General features: G+C 40.7%; 1 protein-coding gene across 8 annotated transcripts in view; it reads left to right on the top strand.

Annotated features, from left to right (window-relative positions):
• The window catches only part of MGA (MAX dimerization protein MGA), a 52,010-nt gene extending 34,262 nt beyond the window's left edge, over positions 1–17,748 (top strand). For 3 of the 8 annotated variants that reach the window (XM_065754815.1, XM_065754821.1, XM_065754816.1), the window contains 8 exons: positions 6,892–7,016; positions 8,312–8,363; positions 9,942–10,127; positions 11,237–11,348; positions 12,517–12,750; positions 13,064–13,237; positions 13,644–13,796; positions 14,324–17,748. In XM_065754815.1, coding sequence (XP_065610887.1) covers positions 6,892–7,016; positions 8,312–8,363; positions 9,942–10,127; positions 11,237–11,348; positions 12,517–12,750; positions 13,064–13,237; positions 13,644–13,796; positions 14,324–15,615 — 2,328 coding nt within the window. In that variant the 3' untranslated portion in view covers positions 15,616–17,748. Of the gene's footprint in view, positions 1–6,891; positions 7,017–8,311; positions 8,364–9,941; positions 10,128–11,236; positions 11,349–12,516; positions 12,751–13,063; positions 13,238–13,643; positions 13,797–14,323 lie in introns of those variants that run through there. The other 5 variants (XM_065754820.1, XM_065754819.1, XM_065754817.1 and 2 more) reach the window with 5 other exon arrangements.
• Positions 17,749–18,001: the final 253 nt, after the last annotated feature.

Here is an 18,001-nt window from a genome sequence, read left to right as displayed (position 1 = left end):
TTTCAGTTTGCAGAACAGAGCTATTGCTGTCTTGTGTTGAGTGGAGTGGTGACAGTTTGACAGCTCTTTACCTTCAGCAGGGTTATCATCTAGTTCAGAGAACCACAGTTCATAAGTGTCAGTTGCCCAGTAAACCTTTCAAAGTAGTCCTGAGAATTTGTTCATTTACCAACAGATAATAAATCCAATGTCTTGGTCACATCAAGCCTGTTACCAGGATTGATGTTATAAAGATGTGGGGTTTTTTTCTGTCCTGTGAAAGAATGGTAACACTGATTATCAGAGATTCTAGGAAGAATTTGTTTTGGAAGAAAAGTATTTTCCATGTTTCAGAAGTGATTAGTACAGTTCAGGTTACCATATGAGGTATTTTCTAAATATTTACTATAAGCTTAACTAACTTGGCTAACTTGGCTTCTAAATATTTACTATAAGCTTAACAGACTTGGCTAAACTAGCTTTGGTCCTAAGAACAGCAAAGCTGAGCATTGAGATCTTGAGGAGGGATTTTACAACTTGCTCAGAATTTGGGTGACTTTTTGGTTTGTCAGTGTGTGGTGCCTGCAGGTTGAGTTAATGTATCAAATGCCTAGTGGAGAATTTAGATAAGTAAGAATGTAGTCTTTTTCATGGGGGCTTGTTGGGAAGAATGTATTTTTCTCAAAGAGGCTTGAAGCAGTCAGGAAGATGTATTTGAATTGCAGTTAATCATATATTTTTATTATTACTGATGAGATCTTCAGTGGATCAACAGAACAAGGAAAGTGCTTTTGTACTTCTTGATGCACCATTCCCTTTCCTGTGCTCCTGAGTTCTGCTGCTTGTTCCCCTGTTTCACGAGGAAACAAATTCCTTTGCAAAGAGTGGGCTGATAGTTATCACCAGTGGCCTGAGAACACGTAACAGAAGCAGGAGTAGAGTCTGAAAGAGGGTTAGTGTTAAGCCTTCAGCATTTGTGTCTTTGGCACTGCTTCTAAGATTATTCTGCCTGAAAGACCTCAGAAGAGTTGGAGCAGCTCAACTCTTAAGAGTTACACTCAAGTTTTGTGGTTAATATGATTTGATGATTGGGAAGCTTAGAGGAGATTTCTAAAGGGTAGTTTACAGATCAGGGCTGACATCTCCTTGAACGGAAAATGCTGCTAGTTAGAGGTAGCATTCCCATAACAGTGAGTTGTTGGAATTTATGCCAGTTCTTTGGAAGGCACAGTACTGGGCGTATGTTCAGAGCAATAGTCCTTTGTGTAGGACAAATACCTGAGTCCAGTCCTTGTTAATGAGTAGACAGATTTTTCAAGGTATTCTATTGCTCCTTGGGGAGAAAAGCACAGGCTAATTTTGTTTCAAGGGAGAAGTATACTAAAATACAGCTATCTGAGGTAGAGATCAACTTCTGGTGCTTAAATTGGAGACTTTCATCCCGTTCAGGAAAAAAAAAATGCTGAGATACTCCTCTAGGAAGAAGTTACTTATCCAGAAGCATTCTTACCATTGTAATGGACCTCTTTAACTTTCCCCATGCTTGTCAAGAAATGCTGGACAGCTGTGTTGTGGCAGATGTTTCTTCCTTGGTTTTGCCTTATTCATTCTCTCCGTAGTAAGTTTTACTGGGGAGAAACTGGGGAAAAAGGGAGGAATACAGTTACGAAAGAAAGAATACAAAAACTCCTAACAGAAGCAGGTTGTTCAGCAAGCTTTTTCAGTACTTGAAAATTCTTAGTTCTATTGCAGACGTCAGGTAGTGCCTCAAACAGCAGCAAGAACATGCTCCATGTAGAGTGTGCTCTTTTATCAGCATGGTGCTTACCAGACAGGCTGCACTGCTGTTGTTTGCCAGACCTGCTGAAGTCAGTTTATATGAACAGATAACTACATGAATGTTAGCCGTTTCATTTAGCTGTTAAGAAACACAGGAGCAAGATGTGGATGCATGTCCACTAATACTGGTACTGAAATACTGATGGATCTTTCACTACTAGTTTGGAATCTAGGCTGATTTTAGGTACTCAGGAAGTAGCTACTAAAAGAAAACCCTAGAAAACTCCAGTAAGATTCAAGATGATTGCTACTTACCTGTATTTTAACTGTTACTGTTCATCTTTTTTATTATGTTTCCCTCTGGAGGTTTTCACTGCAGTAGTGACTTTCTTGTTCCTAATTTTGCATGTTGGTGCCCGTCAGGTGAACATCTTGCCTCATGCCAGCTCTGTGTACTTAAGAAACTCCTGTAGACTTCTCAAGAAAAAGACAAGCTCCTTAAGATAGTACCTTTGTCCTTTTCTATGTTCTACCTTGAGTTGCATCAGGAGAAGCCCAGGAGTGGTGATCTCCTGGGGTTTGGTGGTTTGAATAAAGCCTTCAAGTATATCACTGTAAGCAAACTAATCAATATCAGGACCCATTTTCTGAACGGTTTCAGGTGCAGCGGTCTGGGACATAACTTCCAACTCTTGTTCTCCAGAGACATGGTGTCTGTACATTAAATGGCTGCTTGGCCTGGAATAAGTCACAAAATGTGCCTGAATTGTTCATGAATGTTTGTTGGCTTAAGCTAAGACCATTTCAGGAGTTGTTCTGGTAGCTTAATGCTATGGATAATAGAGTCAGGTAGTCTTGTTTAGTTTGCTAGTATAAACATAGCCTCTAGGTGTCTGGCAAGGTATTTTACTTTGAATGTTGTAGAAAGTTGATGGTTTTCAATCTATTTATCTGAACTAAATGTTAAACTGTGAACAAACCATTACAAATGTTTGTGGCGCTGTAAGTTTAATAAGCTCAAGTGATATGCTTGTAGGTGATCTAAGTTTTAATTTTTTTAAAAGTTTTAAAAGATCTAAGCACTCTAAGGTGCTCTGAGCTTTTGATACAGACGATGTGTGAGATCTGCAGATGCTGTAGAGTATAAGGCGGATCCAGAAATGAGGGCTTTCCTTGGGTAAATCAGAAGTTTTGGTACACAGTGCGGCAGTAGGGGGAGTTGGAACTGGTTGAGCTTTAAGGTCCCTTCAACTCAGAAATTCTATGTTCTCTGAACTGCAGGACGTGCGGGAGAGCTAACTTTAGAAAGGTGAAGCTTCCACACACTCTTTAGAATTTGAAACCAGAGAAGAAGTCGTGCTAGGCTACAGTTTGGCCAATGGAGAACTGTTACTGCACGTGTAGGATATGGCTGATCTTGTGGCAGAACTCAAGAAGTGGACTTCTTAGACTGTATGCAATGGTGATATATTTCCTATTGTTGGGAAGTCAGAAAAAAATAGATAAAAGTAGAGAGGAAAGACTTAGCATCCTGAAGTATTTTCACCTCTGTTCTTAAAAGTAAGAAGTGTTGTCCATGCTTATGTAAGTCCACAGGCAGGATTTCTAAAGATATGATGTTCTTAGTGGTCAGCAGAGTTACTCTGTCTTTGAAAAAATGCACCATGCCTCAGGTTTTTGAATTCTTATTTTTCTAGTATGATAACATGTAAAAAGTTTCACTGTGAAAACAACTCTACTGGATAATTTCTCTCAGCCCTTTGGCTAGCCTGGGGCAGCTTGTCAGCATTCAGCAGCTTTGCCATGATAAAGTTTCCAGTAAAAGTTAATTTTGTGGTTGTTTTCTTTTTTTTTTTCCACTAAATCCTTGCATCTTGGGAGTGACCTTGCAGAAACCCACTTCCCTGCGTAGCTTTACCCTCTTAAGAGAAACTCTATGCAAGCTCTTGTATGTAGAAACACAGGGTAAAATCAGAATGCTAGAAAAGATACTTGGAGGTTTCCAGCAACCTGGGAAGTTTTATGAATGACCAAGGAGAGCAAAAAAGAATTAGAAGTGCTCATAGAGAGTTAAAAGAAAAAGCTGTGGAAGCAGCTGTGCTACATGTTCTTGTTTCCTGGTGAAGCTCCACAGAAGGTCCACTTCTGGGAAAATGGTGTAATTTGAGTATCTTCCAACTTCTAATGTGTTTTGTTTTGTTCTGCTTACCCTTCCCTCCTCTTTTACCAGTCAGTAAACCTTAATTTCAGATTCAAGTTTACATTCTTCTGTCTTGTGATCTTGTACAAATGGATCATTCTTTGCTTTTCAGTGGGGAAAATGGATATGTAATTTTGACTTGACTTAAAATCAATTTGGATGCATCTGTCTTCTTAAGAAGTGAGTGACTTGATTTAAAACAAAAAAAAATGAAGCTGGATTCTGGCAAAGTCTGTAACAAGTAGATATAAATGTGAGAAGTTCTTGAAAAGTTGCTGTCTGTATGGATAAGTGATATTGTTCATGTTAGATTATACAGTAGGACTTGAAGTTTCTGGAAGAGACCCACTTTCCAGGGATGCAGGAAAGCTGCACACTGATCACAGGCAGTATGTGTAAGCTATTAGAATATTTAAGCAGAATTGAAGTAGGATCTTACTTAGGTCTCATGTTCGGTAGTCCCACTGTTCTGGATCTCAGCTGCAGGGAATATGTGGTTGGGCCTCCCTCAACACAGGCATATGGTATCTCCTGACTTTCATTCTTGCAGTGTCTTGTGGAGCAGTGGTAATGGAGCTCCTGACCAGCCCCTCAAGTTCCAAGTGACGTACAGCTTCCTTAGGAAGGATGATGCCTTTTCTCAGTGCTGTGCTTGATCCCAGTGCTAATAAGTCTTCCTTTGTGGTGGAGCATTTACAAGATACAACCAGTTAGGATTTTACACACTTTTATGCACAGTGTGACAGCAGTTTGTTAAGCTTCTGCTGATGCCAGTACCATACTTTTCAAGTCAGAAGAGAATTTGGTTTAGTTCCCTGCTTCTCTCTTTATACTGGAATTGACATGGCATTTTTGAGAGAGAGAGTGAAATTGTTCTCTAGGGATAGTAATTGCTCACCTAAGTTCACTCTTCTTGCCCTTTTTGATTTCTTTTTCAAAAGATATGATGTTTTAGAAGCATAGACTGGCAGCTAGGGAGTGTGCATAGCAGCTTGTTGAAGCAAGGATGCTTTTCTTTTTGGGTCTGTAACAGCTGATTACCTGAGATTCACCTTCCTTTATTTCATCAGTAATTTCTTGATAATTCATCATTTAGGTAGAAGTGTCAGCCTGTCCATAAGTGAGTAGTTTAGAAGTCTGTAGTTTTTACATAAAGGACCTTACATGGTTTCATTCTGCTTAAAAGGTTGGAAGATTCTGTAGGCAGTAATGTGTGTGCTTATGCAGATGTAGTATCTGTACTATACGCATCTATTATATTTACACAGTATAAATATGTTTGCTCTTTCTATATATATGCACATACACATACTGTATACTTTCTAAAGGCTGCATTACCAATGTAGGCTTTAGTAAAGGAGGGCAGGCTTGGTTTTTTACAATGGTTGCTGATCTCTATAGCTGCTCTGACACAGCCACATCACTATACAACAAGACCTTGGAAAAACCCTCATCTCTGGCAGTGTGTAGTGGTCAGACTAATGGGGTATTTGGGAACAAAAGTGGCAATTTACTGTACTCTTTACTGTATCACACTCAGACTCTCAGAGATCATACTCCTCTGTCAAAAAGGCAGTTATCAGCAGAGTTGCTCCTGGCTATAAATTGAGAATGTTTCAATTAACATAGTTACAGACTTCACAGGTATGAATTTTGAGAGTGATAATTGTAAGTATTCATCATTAACAACATGTTAGTTATGCTTGTGTGATAATTTAGGCTGCCCTTATTTTTTTTATTATTTTTATCACATTGCTGTATTCTAATCCATGGCCATTTGAGAAAATGCAATGCTTTCTTTCTTGTCAGCGTTTCCTAGAACAGCAGTGTTACTGTGCTCTATCACTAGGAAATTGCAGATTATCTCTGAGGTTGGTACTGTGCAAAGCATTTATTAGAGGCCTTCTTCTGGTACCATATTGCATATTGCCTTCTTTCATATTCTTCTCTCTAGCAGTTTTTGTGATTAACTATTTCAGGTAAGTACTCAGCTCAGAGAAGGAGGAGATTACAGCTCCCCAAAAAGAAAGACAAAGGGAAGGAAGGAAAGACAAAAGAGAGGAGAATGAGGTGGGGTACTTCAGGGAGCTGAGACAAGTGGGACACCGAGTGCAGATATAATGACATTTTCTTATCATAGAAGGAGGAAGATTTCCGCATCCTGTAAGAAACCCACGTTTTATAATAACTAAAACAAATAATGAAAGCTGTAATAAAAAAATGCTTGAATAAGGCTCATTTTCTTTGTGGGATAACTTGGTGCTAAATGGCCACAGGGGTTGGTATTTAACTCTTGTAATTAATTGTTACAGCACTGCAATGGTCCTCTAGCTCTGTCTTCACAGATGATTATCAAGTTTTCTAAGTCAGTGGAGTGTGGACAGGTAGTACTTTGGAGAGAGTTCTGAATATTTCAAGTAATTATAGGTCAGTTTCTTGGAAGGAGCAAAAATGACAATCTTTATTGTCTAAGAAGTTTTCTGTATGACTCATGATGTTCTTCCTGTTGTTCTTAGGTGTGAAACACTTTTAGCAAAGTGGTAACTATTTCAACTCAAGTCAAAATAATGCTAATTAGCAATTCTACAGTAGTTGGTCGTAAAGGTAGTTTAATCTCATTCGAAAACGTAGGCAGGAACTCTCTGCCTTGTGAAAGCTTTTTTTATTGGACTAATATTAAAAGCATAAATGTCAGAGACAGATTTTGCTGAAATGAATTTTGCAGAGTTGCTAGTGGGAGGCATTCCTAGAGGTGACAGTTAAAATGAAGTGCCTGCTTAGCACTATTTATTGGCTGGCATAGCTGAAGAGTTTGATTCTCTAAAGGTTCGTACTGTTACAATGTTTTGAGTCTGAAGTGAAACTTGTTTTGGCCTGAGCTCTATTGCTAAATAGAAACTCATTTTTAAAAAACAAAACAAAAACTGTTCCAGGATGCGTGTGAATACAGTGAGGATGACGAGCAGGTGGACATTGAGACCGTGGAGGAGCTTTCAGAGAAGATTAACATTGCCCGTCTGAAGGCCACAGCTGCTAATATCCGACCTTCCAAAGAGAAGTAAGCATCCTTGGAGAGCACTACAGTCTTGTATTTTATTGCTGAGCTGATACTGAATAAACTTATTAATCAAGAGATTTCAAGTAATGGTAAGAAAAAGCAAGGCTTGTCAGGTTTTCCTGAGCGTCGGTGCATCGTGGTGTCTGTGAGGATGGGGCTGTCAGAACTAAGAGTAGATTTGAGGTATCTTAGCTTTTGTTTTTTAAACTTCTCTGTGAATATTCTGTTCATGAGGTTATGTATCTTGTATTTATTAGGAAATTACCTACTTTCTTGCAAACTGAATATGAGCATGGTCACCTTGGTTTTAAATATGATTTTGCAGGCTTCTGTTTTGTTTATTCTTGCTGGTAGATTTCTAAGCAGGAGTAGTCATTGGTTTCATCCATGATCCCATAAATGAAAGCTTTGACTTGGGGCCACTGCCCCCAGTGAATAAAGCCTTTTCTTATTTGTATGTAGTCTGTCATGGTTGGATAGCTTGCCTCTTTTTTTTGTTTTTATTTTTTGCTGCTGCTGCTACATCTGCATTTATAACGACAATGCAAAGTGAAAACATTGTTTACTTAAAGTATGTAAAGATTGTCATGGCTATTTCTCAGCTGTTGAATCCCTAGTTCTTCCTGCTTGAAAAACTCGATAGAAATGTAAAAAAAATCTGATGGGAGTTATTCCGTGTCTCCCAGATGTATCTTTGGAAGAATAAGAAAAGAATCAGGTCAGCTTTTATTCCTAGAGAGAAACTTAGCTATTCCAGATCCTTCAGTGAGAAAAGTAGATGTCACATTTTGTACAAATAATTCTTTCGTATTTGTATTGTTGTTTTCTTCAATGCCTGAGAAATAATATATGAGGAAGCTGGTTTTTTATGTGTTAGGATAGAAACGAATGTGAGGATTTGGGTTGGTTGGGGAGGGATTGTTACGTCATCCGTGTTAAATCTGTTTCCAAAAAAAGAAAAAACCAGCCAGGATGCTATCTGAAATGAAGTAGAACTACTTTCCCAAGTTAACATACACTGGCTTAATTTACTCTCTGAAGTATAGTTAAATAATTTTGTTGTTTGAATTGTGGGCTATTTTCACTGCTTTTGGAACAGCTGACTATTTCTTTTCCAGGATGATGGCATTGAAGATAGTTGACTTCCTTGAGAAAGCTCTGCTTTCATGTAGTTAAAAGGAAAAGTTAATTTCAGGGGATAAAAATGAGCAATTCTAGGCTGTTGGAATATACTTAATGAGGATAGAGTGCATGAGATGAGCAGTGTTGGGAAAAACTTTCTGCCTTTCTTCCAGATACCATGCTCGTAATTCTTCGGATGAAAAGTTTTCAGAAAATCCTACGAAGGTATATGCTCTCCTCTTTCCTTTTGGTATCACATCTCCATTTTAAAGATAAACTTTCATCTCAAGCACAACTTCTATGCAGTTTATCTACCTTCTGTGTTTTTATGATGAAATGCAAGAGACCAAGTACATGTTGGGGAAGGGGGAAGCAATCCAAATCTCATTAAAGAAAAATGGACTGCCGCTGCTCTCAGTGATTTCTTACTCAACTTCTTGTACAGGAGAAATATCAGCCTCTTACTTGCTGTTATGTTTTCTTAGGTTCTGTGGTTTTGGTGTAAATAACTTTCACTGCACCCATAAAATATGTAAGGCAATATGTAGAATTACATAGACTGCAAAGGATTTCTGAAAACAGTAGCTTAGGTAATATGTCCTTAGGCAAGTTAAAGACAGTGCAGAAGCCTTTCAAGCCTAAACTCATGGCAGTCCTTCTGAACTTACACTGTATATTGGGGTCACCTTAAGGCATGTTTCACTGTCTGTCTGTGGTAACTGTCAGTGCTGTGCCTGCAGTCAGGTTTAAAGCTTCCTGTTGGAAGGGGGGGGTTTGAGGTGGGTTGTGAATTTGGTGAACGTCTTGTATGTTAGAGCAGAGTGGTACGTATGTTTTTGACTGAGATGAAGATGGGTTGCAGGGCACCTTGCCTCCTCTGCATATTATTCCCTCTACCCTTGAAACTATGGCAAGAGGCCCTTCCTTTAAAGGAATTTTGTGCCCAACAGAAGAGCAGATGAATTACAGCCTTACTTGTGCTCGTTCTGCCTGTGTGGGCAGAAGTCAGCAACAGGAGTCAGTCTTCAGACTCCTGAGGCTAGAGGGTTCAGAAATATTATTGCTGAACCTGAGGAGTCTTTCTGCTGATTCACTGAGATTTGTAGCAGACCCAGAAATGATGTCAAAATACATTTAGACTTAAAGTCTAAAATTTATTTTGTCATGAAATAAATATAATAATAGAAAGACTGTAAGGATAATGGTAAACAAAAATAATCTTCAAACCTGTGAGCGTAATTATTACCTGTCAAGCTTTGTGGACACAAACAAAATTAATTGGAATCAGAGTCTGACCTTGGCATTGTCTGTTTCTTGGTAGATGTCTGAGGTGATCAATATCAACAGTGTCTTTTGTCTGTTAGTTCCTATTTATATTTACCCATCATACAAAATACAAATGTCCAGGGGAAAAAAATAAGTGTCCTGTACTTAATGCAATATTTTCATGTACTAGTAGGAGTTTTGACAAACAATCAATCTCTGGGCTCAGATGGGTGACGTTGCTGTAGTACTATGGCTTACTGATGAAGCCTTATTCTGCAAAAATGGAAAGTTCACAGATAGAAAGGGCTGCTCGTGATCTTTCCTCTTAGAGTTGATGTGATTATGTTGGTCATTTTTTGTTGGTCGACATTTCATGCTTCTGACACTGAGCTTTCCTGAAGACGTAACAGATGAGTAGCATGATGTGCTATCTTCAGGCGTCTGTTGAAGCACTGCAAATCAAGCATGTGTTTGAATATTGCTTGCTGTTAGGTTTCCTTTCTTTCTTTAAACCTGTCCGTGTGGTTCCTTTTCCAGCGGAACCCTCCAATGTGGGGCAGAAGGCAGAAGTCTGAGGAAGAAGCTTTTGCTTATTACCGCCAGACGCACACAGCAAATGAACGCCGGCGGCGTAATAAAATGAGAGATCTCTTTGAAAAACTGAAGAAAGTTTTGGGGTTGCAGAGTCTTCCCAAGGTGTCCAAATGCTACATTCTCAAGCAGGTGAGTATTTTGAAGCCTAGGTGAGGAAGCTTTAAGCTGAACAAAGTATCACCAAATAGCTGAGTTTGGAAGGGACCTCTGGAGGCCACCTGGTCCAGTCCTTGCTCAAGCAGGGCCACTTGGAGGAGGTTGCTCAACCCTGTGTCCAGGCATCTGTTGAGGATCTTAAAGGTGGGAGACTCCACAGCCTCTCTGGGGAAGCCTGTGCTGTATCACCCTCATCTTCTTTCTCTACCCTCCCTTCAGATTTTGGTATACACTGATAAGATCCCCTGCCAAGCTTTTTCTGGGCTGTGGAGTCTCTGACTTTCCTCATAGGAGAGATGCCCTTAATCTTGTAGCCCTTTTCAATATGCCCATGCCTCTTTTGTATTAAAGAGCCCAAACTGGACACTACTTCAGGTGTAGCCTCACCAGTGGTGAGAAGAGGGAAAGGATTACCCCCCCCCCCCCCACCCTGTTAGCAATAGTTTGCATAATACAGCACAGTATATCGTTAGCCTACTTTGCAGCGCAGGCGTGTTGCTGGCTTATGTTTAACTTGGTGTCCAGTTGGACCTCCAGGATCTTCCAGCTTCTGCAAAGCTCCTTTCCAGTTGGGTGACTCCCATTATATACTGGTGCCTAGAGTTGTTCACTGCAGGCGCACTTCCCATTGAATTTCATGAGATTCTTATACTGTCCCATTTCGCCAGCCTGTTAACATCACTCTAGTTAACAGCAGAACACTCATGTGTGTCTGCCACTCCTCTCAGCTTTGTGTCATCTGCAAACTTGCACTGCCCAATCATGTAAATGTCAGGAAACAAAACATAAGGCGTAGATATATAATTGTGTTTGTCAGCCGTACCCTGAAATGGTGGGATAAAAGACTTTTCTTTAGAATGGAAGATCTTGGGAGGGAGGGTGGTCAGTATGTTTATCACTTTTCAGCTTGCATTTTGGGAAAGCCAGCTTTCTGTGATATGCTTCACATCCTGATTCTGAGTCCTGCTTTCTCACGATGATGAGAATGTCTAAATAAATTTCATAAAGCTTTCCTGGAAGGAAAAATATTTCATAATTTTGCATGTTCTTCATTTTAAATCAGTTTCCTGACATTTTTCTAGGCCTTTGATGAAATCCAGGGATTGACTGATCAGGCAGATAAACTTACTGGACAGAAGAACTTACTGGCTCGCAAACAGGATACTTTGATTCGAAAGGTTTCCACACTTTCAGGTGAGGATGGTTTTTTAGATACAAACCAGCTGGAATAATTGAAAGAAGATACTTTCAATTGTGGGTCAGAGTAGAGTAATCTTGGGAGGATCTGAATAAATCCTTAATGTTCACATACAATTTAGATAGGCTCTTGATGCCAGGCAAAGACTTACCACACTCTGACTCAGCGATATGCTCACGCTGATAAGAAATGCTTCTGTTTTCCTTAATGCCTAAAGGAAGTGTAGAATGATATCCATGCTGCAAGCCGTAGGCCTGAGTTCCTGAGTATTGGGTATGTTTTAGTGGGGAAAATGAGTTCTGTCACTGTTGCTTCCTGAAACAGCTTTTGTGCTCAGTGCTTCGCGAGTAGGCACGGTTACATTCTTAATGGCATCGGTACCAAAACCTCTCGACTCTTTGCTCAACTTTGCAAATAACTGTCCACTTACTGCTTTGTTGAAAACTAGAGCTTGTAGTGTCTAGATGGAGGAGGCAGCTCTGTCATAAAACAGAATTGTGGTGTGTTCTGAGCTCCTACACACTGAGGGATTTCAAGACCCATAGAATCACAGAATGTCTTGAGCTGGAAGGGGCCCACAAGGATCATCCATGTTAGAACTTAATCTCTGAATTGGAAGGGAGTCAGTGCAGTTATTTCACCTTATCTCACAACAAATAGAGAGCATCTACAGAAAACATGATTTAAAAAATCTTTAGTTTTGACATGAAAATTGTAACATTAAATAATGCTAACTGTATGCGAGTTTTCTTTTAGATGTTATTTAACAGCGTGCATCAGTCCAAGAAATGTCATACAACACACAAGTAATGTTGATAATCATATTCGGTAGGAAAGATGGAAGGTTTTTCTCCAGAGATGTGGATGTCTCCCAGTGGTACTTGTTCAGCAGGAGCTAGTGCACGTCCAAGCAAATTTCTTCTTATCGAAGTTGCAGAAAAGTTCTAAATTGTATGGATGATTCTGAAGGAAAAAAAATAACTTGGAGTAAATACATAACTATTGCTCTCTGGTTTTAAATCTACTGTTATACTTGCTGAGGTTATCTACTCTAAAGTAGTTGAATCATGTCAGTGTGGTAAATGTGAAGTTCCATCCTCACGTGTTTAGTTTTGGAAAGAGTCTTTGGAAAGATAGATTAACTTTCCAACTGTGTTTCTGTAGGGAAGACAGAAGAGGTTGTCCTAAAGAAGCTAGAATATATGTATGCCAAACAAAAAGCTGAAGAAGCACAAAAAAAGAAGAAAAATGTTCAGCCAGCAGAATCTGTTGTAACCTCACCTGCTAGCACGCGTCAGGAAGCATCTTCTGCTCTACCCAGAGAAGTGAGCAAAGTGCCTTTGACCAGTAGAAGAGGCAAGCCATTGATACTTGCCAGAAAAGGAAGCCGTGCCACAGGTGGGTTAAGAAGGGTGCACTTGTCACTGAATGAAGTCGCCTTTTAATTTCATCAAGACTGATGTGATAGTTGATCAGAATGTCACTGGAGGGTTAAGACTATTAAGACTGCATGAAGAGGAAGCAGGGATTAGATTCTCGCTGTGTAGATAGGCTTCCTGGAGCCTGTGTCGCTTCTGTAGCAGCTTTTTAATCAGCATTCTAGCTGGAGCTTCTTGCATGCCTGTGCTTGATGCTGGATTGCAGGGTGTCGTTTGCCATTACGGGTGCTGTGCCAAAATAAATTGCTGATCTGCACGTTTCTTTTTTACAGAGAACACTTCCTCTCTGACCCTGACTGCTGCAAGCCTGGTGATGACTCCCCAGGGGCAGGTGCTCACGCTGAAGAGCCCACTGGTTGCTGGGCAGGTACCAGCTGTGCCCTCCACACTCTTGCAGGCTGAATTAAAGCCTCGAGCTTCCAGCAGTACTGTGACAGCACAGCCAGGTAGGGTCATGTGAGATGAGAACATGCTAACGGAGATATACCGTGATGTTCAGTCATGTGCTTTTCATTCTTTACAATTTAGTGAGGTAGACCCTTACTTGGATAAAAGAAATTTTATATAGCTATCTCAAATGGTCAGTTTGTCAACAGGTAAGTAAAATATCTTTAAATTTTTGCTGTTCCCAAGTTAGGGAGATGGGAAGCCTGAAGAAAGTGAAGGCAGAAGAAAAAGCTGGAGATCTCTTTTATCACCTAACCTATCTGTATTTATATCTTCTACCACTTTCAGTTGCTATTACCATGTGAAGTCTTGCATGGCAGTGTAAGGCTTTTATTTTCCAGGCTTGCCTGAGTATCTAAAGGATCTCGTTTCCTCTCAACTCCCATTCCCCTTTTTTTGGGTAAGGTATTGCTTCTGTGACGATTCAGCTGCCAGGATCAACGGCTCCTGTCCAAGTAAAAGGAATTCTTACTAACTCTGCCATTCCCATTACACTGTCAACTGTTGCTGGAAACCCAGTGCCCCCAGCAGTAGTACCAGCTTCAGAGTCCCATTCAGGTAGGCTCTTAATTTTTTATGCATGTAGGTAGGAAAGGTTACCCTTGCAAAAATGAGGCTAAGCTGGTTTTCTTTATTCAGAAGTAACAATAGATGCAGTTGTCTGTGTTTTCAACGGAAATCAGTGTCAAGTCTTTTTTATCAGATTAGAAGGACTTTAAGGGACTAACTACAAGAGCTTTCTTTTTTTCTTTCTCCTTCTTTTTCTTAACTTAGTCTAATTCTCCTTGCCTTCAGCAAACTAAAAGGAATTGAGGCCTAGAATGTTTCCTTGTGTGTCGGTGTAAGAGCTGTAAGTGTTGCAGTTGCTTCCATTTGTGCCAACCTTCCTTCAGAAGGGACTGGGCGAGTATTTTTATTCTACAAACTACAAACTGAAAACTAAACTATTTTTGGATCTCCACTTAACCAAAACTGTGCAAGTGGTTTAAAGTGCGAATTGCAGCTTTCTCCAGGAAGTGAGCAAATGAAATGCAATTCGGAGTTATCTTGCAGTTAGTGTGGATCACGGTGCTTTGTTTTTGCAGAAAGTGAAGATTCATTCATGATGCCGAAGATCGTTAACGTAACATCACTGGCTGCTGAAGAAGGCATGAGTCTGAACCCGAACAGAAACAAAAGCTCTAACACAACAGCTGCAAGTCCTCAGGCTTCAGAGAAATCTTCGGTAACGCCTCTTGAAAGTAGGATGAGTGACAGCGTCCTTTCAGAAGAAAAAAACAAACCATGTTCTGGAGACAGTGACGGAGATGGGAGAAGTACCGCAGGTTCCGCAAAAGGTTTCTTGGAAAATAAAGATGGTTTTCCACAGCTGCGGAATGTGTCGTGCGCAGAGGAACCTCCAGAGTCTTTTGGCAAAAAGCTCTGCATTGGTGAGCTCGTAGGAAACCAGGCCAGGAAGAAAGATGGCGATCTTGGAGGAGAAAGGTTAAAAACAAAAGAACTGCCGTTTCGCAAGCTGCAGATCAAAGATTCGAGGATAGAAATGGAATTGAGGAAAGTAGCTTCTGCAATGGAGGAAGCAGAACTGGATGCAGGTGAGTTACTGAGCAGCATTGAGGAGAGTGATGACACTGATGAGACCCTCACTTCGCTGCTCAATGAGATTGCTTTTCTCAATCAGCAACTGAACGATGACACTTCAGGTATGTCAGAGCTACCCAGTGCTCTAAGCTCAGATTTCTCCCATGGAGACACAGAGACTCGCCGGGGAACAGCCAGTCATCTCACCTCTGCAGGTGGTTCTTCCTTCCAGTTTGGCCATCTGGGAGGCTCATTTAAAGACCTTTCTGAGGTTCCAGAGGGCGGTGGCTCTTTAAGCCCTCTCTTGCTGCACCTGGAAGATGATGATCTTAGTGAGGGGGACAAGAACTCCAGGGAGCCTTCATCTGAAGCAGATGTTCTAAAAATAGTAATAGGTGCTGAAATGAAGGATACACTTCCCAACCTGTCCATTACCAGTAGCGGGAATGATAAAACTGTAGCAAACGTGGCAGAGGCCACTAGTGTGACTCCACCGATTCTGCAGATGAAAACCAATCCAGAAGCTAGTAATGCTGACACTTTGTGGAGGCCCATGCCCAAGCTGGCACCACTTGGCTTAAAGGTAGCAAGTCTGCCAGTGGACTCAGAAGGGCAGAGTGCTAAAGTGATGCCTTTGCTGGCACCTATAGTTGCAAAACTGTCACCCGCTGGGGTAAAAACTTCATCTGTGTCTGCTCAAGAAGGACAGGATAACAAAGCAATGCCTGCATTAGCTCCTGTGGGTACAAAACTTAGTAATACTGGGACCCTACCTTCAAATTCAGTTGGCAAATAAGTGTGCGTATATTTTTATCAGAGAGTGGAATGGGAGATCTGGAGCAGTGTGAACCAATGGCTGTGTTTGGCAACCTCCCCCGTCTGCAACGTTTTGTTTTCTGTGGGAAATCGGCACTATTTATCTGAGGGCAGGCCCCAAACTGAGAAATAAGTGCTATGAAACTAAAGCATGTTGATGTATTTTTACCTCACTGTTGTATTCTGGGAGTTCTCCTTCCCCTTCACAAAATACGGAAGATGATCTTTAAACCATTGCTGGGCACGTGGTCTCCTTCCAAAACAGGATCTTCAAGGAAATAGTTTATAAAAGGACTGAGAAACTTAGGCTATTGATGGAGATTTTTTTTTCCCAGTAGACAGGCAGCTGTTTGTTGTTGAGTTAAAAATCAGGTGTATTTGGTTTTGTACCAGGCAAACTTATCTATGCAGAAATGGAATCGTTCACATTTATTGTACCCAGTGTTTTGCAGAACACAGTGCATGTGCAGAAATGAGATTGCAATTACTCTCGGATTTGTTACCTAGAGCAGTAGAAGGGAAGCTGCAGGTTGTGTGGAGGGCTGAAGTGAAGTGTTTTCTGTTCCTTGGTGCTAGTGCTCTGGCAGAGACTCCTAGTAGCTTATGCACAGGACTCTTAGTACATGCGAAAGATATTTCCCACTGTAATTAGAACTAGAACAGTAGGTAAACTTAAAATGTTTTTTGAAGCCCCACCACTTTCACTTCACGCCCCTGTCCAAGTGACTCTTCCTTTGGTGGTATGGGCATTTGTAAGGGAAAATTTCAGAGAGTAGAGAAGAATTTGGGTACCTCTTTACTTCATCTCTAAATATAGTGCTGATGTAGCTGGAGCATTTTCCCAGTTCTTTTCTTCATTCCTCCAGTTGTATTTCAAGATGCATTTGGTGGCTAGGATACGTTAATAGGAGGTGTTTCCTCATGAAGTACAGAACACTTTCAGGACTGCCGGAGCCTAAAATAAAAGAGCGAGGTGTATATGTGAATGTATATATGAAAATATGTGTATAGCTTTCCAAACCTTCCATTTCTTCATGATTTCAGGAAAGGTACTCAGAGGTTTCTCACTGCGTTTGCACAAGATGTGTATAGGAAAAAAAAAAAGCCAACAAAAATGCTCATTACCAGGGAAATAGGGCAGTATTGAATCATGAGATGTATTTTTTATTCTTCTCTGCCACTGCTTACTCAATAACCTGTAGGTACTCTTCGCCGTCCCTCTGTTGGAGGTGAAGGGCCTGCAGACTGTAAAGATATTTATATTTTTGTACACGATTTTTGTTTTCATAGTTTTCTTGAAAAATGAAATTTTCAGCCTAGGAAAGATGATTTGTTAATGAGTGTATACACAGTCTTTTCCTGTCAAGTTTGTTGACAGGAGCTAAGGTGCGCTTGAGGGGCTTCTGAGCTGCTCCTAGAATGCAGAAAGCACGACCATGGAAATGATACGGAACGTGGAAGATAGATGGTGCATTTTGCTTTATGTTTAGGAGTGTAGCCCCCTGTCTTGCTGTTCTGGCAGCAGCTGGTATTTCCCACCCCCCCAAATTCCCAGTCTCTGGTGAGGCTCTACAGGAGGAATCTCATCTTCTCTGCACTCAGGTTGTGCGGTGCTGAGTGATGTTCTTCCATAGTTAGAGAGCAGCATTTGCTCTACACGCTGTGCAGCCATATGGGGTAAGCTGCAGCTTCTGCATCTGTGTGTGCTTGGGCCCACCAGGGAGTGCACCTGGGGTGTTTCCTGGCCTTAGTTAGAATTTTTTTCATTATGCTGTGAAGGAGAGGGGCCCTTATAGCTAGGTTTGCAAGCAAGTTACTTCAGAGCCTGTATGAATAAGGTGTCTTCACCTCGCCGCTCTTAAGTGATGTGTTTTAAAGCAGTTACGTGTATCTCATTGCCATTTGCTTATCTACTACTGAAATGTTTGATACAAGTGTTGTATTAATTGTTTGGAAGAGAGACTATAGGTCAGCCCGAGAGTCACGCAGAGTCTTACGGTTGTGACTGAATGCCTTAGAAAAGGGAATTAATGTGTGAGTATGCATTTTTTGCTTAATATTAAGGGTTTTAAACCTTGTTTTAAGTCAGTGGAAATCTGGAGTGATTTTATTACATCAGACATAAAAATGATTTACCTGGGAATCTGGTTCTGAGCATTTCTAATAGGCTGAAGTTGTGTTGTTTTTTTAATTACGTGTGGTGGTTTACTTGGCCAAGTGTTTTTATTCCCCCCTATGCATGAAACAGTAACCAGAACAGCAGAGGTTCCTTCCAAATCCCAGTCACTGACTTCTTTCTGCACCCCATCCCCTCGCAGCCCCACGTGGCTGATTTATAACTACAGGATTGTGTTGTCTGAGTGCTT

The sequence above is a fragment of the Cyrtonyx montezumae genome, unplaced genomic scaffold (genome assembly GCF_038088225.1).
Source record: "Cyrtonyx montezumae isolate F1298 unplaced genomic scaffold, pur_monq_1.0 scaffold_10, whole genome shotgun sequence".
In the NCBI taxonomy this organism is placed as follows: domain Eukaryota; kingdom Metazoa; phylum Chordata; class Aves; order Galliformes; family Odontophoridae; genus Cyrtonyx; species Cyrtonyx montezumae.
This window is presented reverse-complemented; position numbering and strand designations above follow the sequence as displayed.